Source organism: Capsicum annuum, chromosome 9, assembly GCF_002878395.1.
Source record: "Capsicum annuum cultivar UCD-10X-F1 chromosome 9, UCD10Xv1.1, whole genome shotgun sequence".
Taxonomy (NCBI): Eukaryota; Viridiplantae; Streptophyta; class Magnoliopsida; order Solanales; family Solanaceae; genus Capsicum; species Capsicum annuum.
The window spans coordinates 183,150,342-183,157,997 of NC_061119.1; the positions used below are offsets into that span (position 1 = coordinate 183,150,342).

Below are 7,656 nucleotides of genomic sequence, written 5' to 3' on the forward strand. Positions count from 1 at the left end.
TCAAGAATGACTGCTTATCGAGAATTTAAGCAAATTCTTATCGATCAAGAATTGAAGAAAAGATTCAAGCGGTCCTATTTTGGACACCTGAGAAACCTGTCGAAGCATCTCAAGTTCAATGGGCATTTGGTCCATTATTTGCTGGTGCGACGCGTTAAGAATGATAAGATGCGTCATGAGATGTGGTTCTGCGTTAATAACAAGCCTGCCTGTTTTGGCTTGAAAGAGTTTTATTTGATTATGGGGCTGAACTCCTCATCATACCCCAGTGAATAAAAAATGAAGAAGGAGTTAGCAAAGGGGGACAATTTTTGTTTTAAGGTGACAAAAAATAAAAACATCACGGTGGCCAACTTGTTACACCTGATCAAAAGGAATAAGCTGAATGAGGACCAGAAGTTCAAGTGTTGTCTATTGTGGTTCGTGCACACCATGTTGATTGCGAAAGATTTGACGAAGGTTGTCGACACAAAACTGATTCGAATGGTTGACTCTTTGAGTTTCTTCGAGAAGCATCCATGGGGGAAAGAGATATTTCAACTGACCATGGACTATCTGAAGAAGAAAAGTGACATGAAGAAGCAGAAGGAAGTATTTGATAAGAAACAAAAGGCTTCCTATGCTCTATTTGGATTTTCCTGGGCATTCATGGTATCTACCATAAGCCCTTTAGTGAGTTTATTGTAGATTATCATTTTATTTATACTATGTCATAGACTCATAGTTATTTTTTTAACTGTTGTACTGCTTACAGATTTGGATCTATGAGGCCTTTCCTCATCTTGGAGAATTTGCTGGAAAATCAATGGATGAACCCTTACCCATCCCCTGCATCCTCAGATGGCACACTTCAAAAAACGACAAGATAATCGAAGGCAACCCATTCAAGTATAAAGGAAAAGTTACCGAGGTATGAACTTATTTTCTATAATGCAATAATAGTACCGTTTTATCGAATGTTATGTAATTGTTAATTGATATTTGGTAGAACGTGCACCCGTACATCATCCCTACAGTTCGTGAGACGAAGATAGATTACATGATTACGTTTAAGCCATATACGGACGAGGTAAAGAATAACGTCCTCGATGGATTGATGAAAGAGTTAAAAGGGTGACTGTCCCCACTTTAAATGAGGACAGTGATGATGACGAAGATTTGGGTGGTAACCCCGTTGGAGTACGCATTGGTGATGATGATTCTCCGATCACCTCCAAAGATACAGTGGTAACCTCATCCCCCGGGGATCTTCATAAGCGTGTGGCTGCGCTCGAGGAAGCGGTGTTGGATATTGCTACCTATATCAAAAAGAAAAAAATGAAGAAAAAGGAAAATGATGAGAGACAACATGAGCGAGGTAACTTCATTTATTAATTGATGTTGTTAATGAATATTTAGCTTTAAATATCAGTAACACTTTGTAATATTATGAAATAGTACATATGCATAAATCGGAGAGGAATGAAGATAGGGAAAAAAAAAGCAAAATGGATGAGTTGGCCGCTGTTGTGGCAGAAGAGGAAAAAGAAGAAGAAAAGAAGGATGGTGAAGAAGATAAGAGCCAAGAAGAAGGTGGAAAAGTAGCAGAAGTAGAAGAAGAAGAAGCGGTAGTAGATGAACAAGGAGGCGCGGAAAAAGGAAAAATTATTGAAGAAGAAGCTGATAAAGATGACAAAGAAGAAGTTGAGCAAGAAGCAACAGGTGAACGAAAAGAAGAAGCTGAGGAAGAAACAACTGTTGAAACCGAGGAAGAAACAACTGCTGCAGGTGAAGTAAGAAAAGAAGGTGTGGAAGAAAAGGAAACTAAAGAAGCAGCAGCTGATGCACATGCTGAAAAAGAAGGAGAAGAAGGTGAGAATGAAGAAGCAGCTGCAATTGTTGATAAAAAAAAGTTAAAGCTGTCCAATCAGATGTGGTCATGGACATTGTTGATGAAATCAACAGTAACACTTGTGTTGATGAGGAACTTAGGGAAAGAGACATTTAAATACTAAGATGTTTAATTTGTTGTTAAATGATGAGTTGTTAGGATATGCCAATTTTTTTTATTTCACAAATATGAAGTTTGAAGGATCTGGTGGTAGGATATGACAATTATTCTTTTATTTTATGAAACTTGTTATGATTCTGAGCTGAATCTATTTCTATCAAACTGATTTGTGGCATGAAATTTGTATATGCAGGGTGTGGTCATAGTTGGTACATTGTATGCTAACTTAATATTTCGTATACCGTATGCATAGTCTATCATTACCCTGCTGGTCAAATTTAAGTTGACGTGTTATTTAATCGACAATGGTTCTATCAAAAATAGTATTTAACATTATACAAAAGTAGAACTATTATTATTTATTCAATATCACTACATCCATATTATACTTTTCCAAAGAACGGATACTAGCATTATAGCACATAACATCATTTTTAGGACATTCTCTCTTTCTTTGGCCAAAATCAATTTTTGTTTTAGTTGATCCCTCTCTATTTGGGTGTCATGCAGCAATAGTTTAAAATGATCCCTCTGTTCTTGGCTTCTTTGAACAAAGTCATGAGAAAATCTTTATTTTCTTCGCATTGTTGGAGTCTTTGTAGTAGATTAAATTTTGCCAAACCTTGAAAATTTGATGTCTCGAGTCCCGGAATAAACATTGATGGACTAGATGGAGGTGATAGCTCATCAAGCCATTTGAAAAATGAGCATGCGCCATTATCCTAGGAAAAAATAATAATTACATAACCATTAACTTAACTTTTTTAAAAAAAAAACACACCTCACCTTTGCAATTGCACAATTATAAAATTTACGACCTGGATTTGAATCCGTGCGTGACATCCTCAAGACAGCCACATTCCCACAATGACAAATTAGAGTATTCTTAGAATTGGATGATTGAGATGCTTGTGACATTATAGAATTTTTGAAAACAAATTAAAATTGATGAAATAAAATAAGGAGGGATGTACACCTTATATATGAAGTAAAAACAAAGTGTTCACACTGATGGCTTACAAAAGTAGCCATTTTTTACCGTTGGAAAAGTAATTTTCTCTTTTGAACTGGTGGTGACACTAAATAGACTGACGTAGATCATGACCTATGTCAGCCATCGATCTGTATAATTTACCATAGACTTACACCTTTATTAGTGCATCGACCGATATCCTGATTATGCATAGACTACCGTGATCTATATACACATCTATAGACCATCACATGGAGGTAGTTAAAAAATAAATAATTAAATTACAAAAAATTAATAGTAACACGTTTTGGGGTTGGTGAAAAAAAATAATTAAATATAATATGATTTAAATGGATAATCACATGTTTTGAGGCCGGTGGAAGAAACAATTACATTAAAAATGATTTAAATAAATAATCTTGGACTGGTGATGACACTAATAGACCGTCGTAGATCATGAATTATGTCATCCATCGATCAGTATAGTCTATCGTAGACTTACACGTTTATTATCGCATCGATTGATATCATGATTAGGCGTAGACCACGATGATCTATGTACAAGGTTATAGACCATCACTTGGCTGTAATTAAAAAATGATTAAATAAATTATAAATAAATGTGGCGTGGATTTCTACACATGTGAAGGAGTGTAAACAAGTCACATAATCATATTAGAGCTTAGACAAATTAGGGAGGGTGAATTAAGAAGTGTGTGGATGGGTAGTGGTTGAATGCTCAATACCGTAAGAGTAATGTTTAAACAAAGCATAGGTATGTATATAGGATATGTATTGTATTTGATGCCTACACATTCCACATATTTCTTTCATCACCACCCCTAAATCAAAAGAGTGTGTGCAATTGATAGTGGTAAAATATTTATCATCCTCAATACATACTTGTGCTTTGAGAAACATTACTCTTACGATATTGAGCATTCAATCACTACCCATCCACACACTTTTTAATTCACCCTCCCTAATTTGTCTAAACTCTAATATGATTATGTGACTTGTTTACATTTCTTAACATGTGTAGAAATTTACACCACATTTATTTATTATTTATTTAATCATTTTTTAACTACATTCAAGTGATGGTCTATAACTGTGTACATAGATCACCCTGGTCTATGTATAATAATGATATCAGTCGATGCGATAATAAACGTGAAAATCTATGATATACCAGACTGATCGATGAAGGACATAGTGCATGATATACAATGGTCTATTAAGTGTCACCACCAGTCCAACATCATCTATTTAAATCTTTTTTAATTAACTTATTTTCTTCCACCGGCCACAAAACATGTGATTATCCATTTAAATCATATTATATTTAATTATTTTCTTCCACCAGCCCAAAATACATGTTACTATTATTTATTTAATTTTTTTAATTTAATAACTGTCTTTCATAATTTCCAAAACGTGTGATTATCTATTTAAATTATTTTTAATTTAATTATTTTCTTCCACCAGCCATATAACATGTGATAATCTGTTTAAATCTTTTAAAATTAAATTATTTTTTTGAAAATCTATTATTATTTATTTTATTTACCCGATGATCCAGATTCATGTAATCTACGAACGACTAATATATACAGTCGACGAAATACTTTGTATAAAATCTAAACGTTAGATTTTACTCTTCAGGAAATTAGTCAAGCCACAATACTGTAACTTGAAAAGGCAGACATATTTGATTCGAGTTTTCAAATAAGGGATCAGAACAAAGATGACAAACACACAATGTTAAAAGAAACTAAAACACAGTTGTATTAAAATTGTTCATTACATTACATAGTAAAATTTACATCAAAAAGGAGAAAATGGAAGAAGCTTTCTTCTAACAAGATCCTATAAAGAAAGCTTCTTCAATAATGAACAAATCAAAAAAACTTAAAAAACATATAGTAAAATAAAACATTTAAACTAAATTATAGGGATGGTGGGGGGGGTGATGTAGTCAGGGCCTTCCATTCCGAGCCTTTTCAGAATTGCCCTCAAGAAATGAGCAATTCGACGGAGCTCCCGCTCCAGGTAGATGCGGTCTTGACCCAGCCCGTAGAAAAGCCGATACAAATCATTCCTTAGGAGGAGGAGGTCGTAGTGCCTTAGAGGAACATGTCTGATGGGGCGTAGGGGCATCCTTCTTGGAGGCATTTTTTTTATTTGGGTGAAAAAGAAGAAGAAAAAGAAGAGACGATTTCTAATATTTTTGATTTAAGAAAAACTGAAGGGTTGCGTAGAAAGAGGGCCTGTACTTATAGACCTGTAGATTGCGTCCGTTCATATATCCACCCAATGGTAGGTCGACGTGTTTGACAAGAAAAAATGTTTCGTATGCGTGTACCAGCTATTTTTTCTTGTGAAGAGACATTTTGTGCAGCTTTTTAGTAAATGGGAACGGAAAACAAGGAAAATAATGATTTATTGCATCGATTAGAGAGATAAGCCGGAAAAATGACCAACATAACGTGTTATAATTTAATCAATACATAATATTTTATAGACCATATCTTATATATACCGTAGACTATAGATAGTCTATCGTAGACAAAGCTTTAGGTCGATAATAACTGAATGTTAAAATCTACAGAAACACACATTCATCCCCCAAAACAATAGCTTTACAACTGAAGCTAAAAAAAAAGCCTATTTATGATTTGATGCCCATTCTACACGTAGTTTTTTTGTATCCGGATTTCTTGCATATTGAACACCTATTCCTCCTTTTGGACATGAATGTCTCACCGACGCTCTCAGTGCGTTTGACTTTCTTCCTTCCGTGTTTGGGATCGTACGGGGGTGAAGAAATTTTAGTGTCTACCAATTCCTATGGCACAGTCCATTCAGCCTCTGGAGGGACCACGTTAATTGCTTTCAAGTATGTGAGGAGGTAACTTTCATCTTTATAAATTGGCAAAGAGTAGTTATAGATGGAGTTACCATAATCTTCTCCATCGCCGTACTTTGCTCGCAAAGCTGTCATCGCGTGTTCGCACGATATTTTCACCAAGTCAAATTTTCGACAAGAACAACTCCTCTCCAAGAGATTGACCTTGGTAGTAACGCCGTTGCCGAACACCGTATACTCGTCGAGAACCTCGTTTGGATTACCCACATACAAAGAATCTCTTGCACTCTTTTTATCCCTTAGGATCCTTTCCGCAGAAGGCACAAATATCTTCTCTTTATCACCGACAAATGCATGCAGCTCCCTAAACTTTTCACCAAATTTTTTAGCAATTGAATTGAATATGAATGACACGGGGTACTCCCATTCATCCATCAAAATTGAGTTGAGCGACTTGGTGATGTTTGTGGTCATCACGTCGTACCTATTTTCCTGAAAAGTGTGCTCTATTCCGTTTTTCAAAACCAAGTACATTTTCAAGGACATGAGCTGCCTCAAGGCATTTAATCTTCAATTCCACAAAATTATCGTTAAAATCATCAAAGGAATAATCCTTTTCCACGGCGTAGAATAGATAAAGATGTTCTCCGCGGTGTTGATTTATGCAAAATTTTTCTGCGAAGTTCCTCATGAAAAGTTCGTGATATGCACGACTGTATACACGGGAGAAGGTATTCGCGATGCTAATATGCCTGTTGGAGATGACGCATAGATCTGGTTCATCTTCTATGATAGACTTCAGCTTCTGGAAGAAGAAAGTCCAAGAAGCATCGTTCTCTTTATCGATGATACAAAAGACAATTGAAAATATATGATTTTCGGTGTTGTGTGCAAGGCGCTCAGCAAAACGCCCCCGTACTTGCCATACAAATGTGTGCCATCGACGGAAATTACCTTTCTCATGTGGGCATATCCTCGTATGCAAGCTCCGAATGCTAAGAAGTAGTAAACAAATGATCCATCCATCCGGTTTACCATGATAGGTTAAGAAGACCCGGGATTCAATAACTCCACCATGTGGGAAAAAGCTGGCAAGCAAGCATATCTGTGCTCCAATGTCCCGTGAATGATGTTCTTCGCAATTACACTTCCTTTCCAATATATCTAATAGCGTGTGTTGCAACGCAACTCCTTAAATACAATTCTTTGAATTTCTCTTATGCTTGGACCCTTACCATCCCAAAAATGATTTACGCATACTGAAGCAATCAATTCAGATGAGACTTTTTTATGCCTGCGGGTGGTGTTTTCAACACCGCACGTGTGTATCTCGACATACTTATATATCCGAAATCTGTCTAGGTGTCATACTTTTTTTCCCTCAACAGCCAGCCACAACCATGAGATAAACATTACACCTTCATCAATTTCGTGCAACTCTTCTCCATATAATAATCAAAAGACTGCCTCGCCGCTGCTGCGTCTAGTTGAATTTTTTGCTCTTTTTTACCGGCGAATGTTTGACCACAATAGAAATTGGTTCTGTCGATGAAGGAGTATCCTGCTTGTGATTCTATTTCACGATCTTCTTCAGCATCTTGTGAGTCCGATGAAAAGTCTTTCATATGCATAGAATAATCTTCCATATTAATTATATCATCGACATCGTTCTTGTAATTATTCAAATCGTCGTCAATCAAATCATTGTCGACTGCTCGGCGCCGCGGTGGGGGTGTTGATGAATTTGGCGATTCTTCAAAGGACCTCTCAACCACACTTATCCTCAAAATTGGCCTAAAGCCATCTGCATCAGCATCCATTATG

General features: G+C 36.1%; 1 protein-coding gene across 1 annotated transcript; it reads left to right on the forward strand.

Moving 5' to 3' along the window:
- The first annotated feature begins 695 nt into the window (after positions 1-695).
- On the forward strand, positions 696-5,069 carry LOC124887145 (rho GTPase-activating protein gacV-like). Its single transcript, XM_047396340.1, has 3 exons — positions 696-910; positions 989-1,915; positions 4,919-5,069. The coding sequence occupies exons 2-3, from the start codon at positions 1,443-1,445 to the stop codon at positions 5,067-5,069; spliced, it is 624 nt and encodes a 207-aa protein (XP_047252296.1). The 5' UTR covers positions 696-910; positions 989-1,442.
- Positions 5,070-7,656: the final 2,587 nt, after the last annotated feature.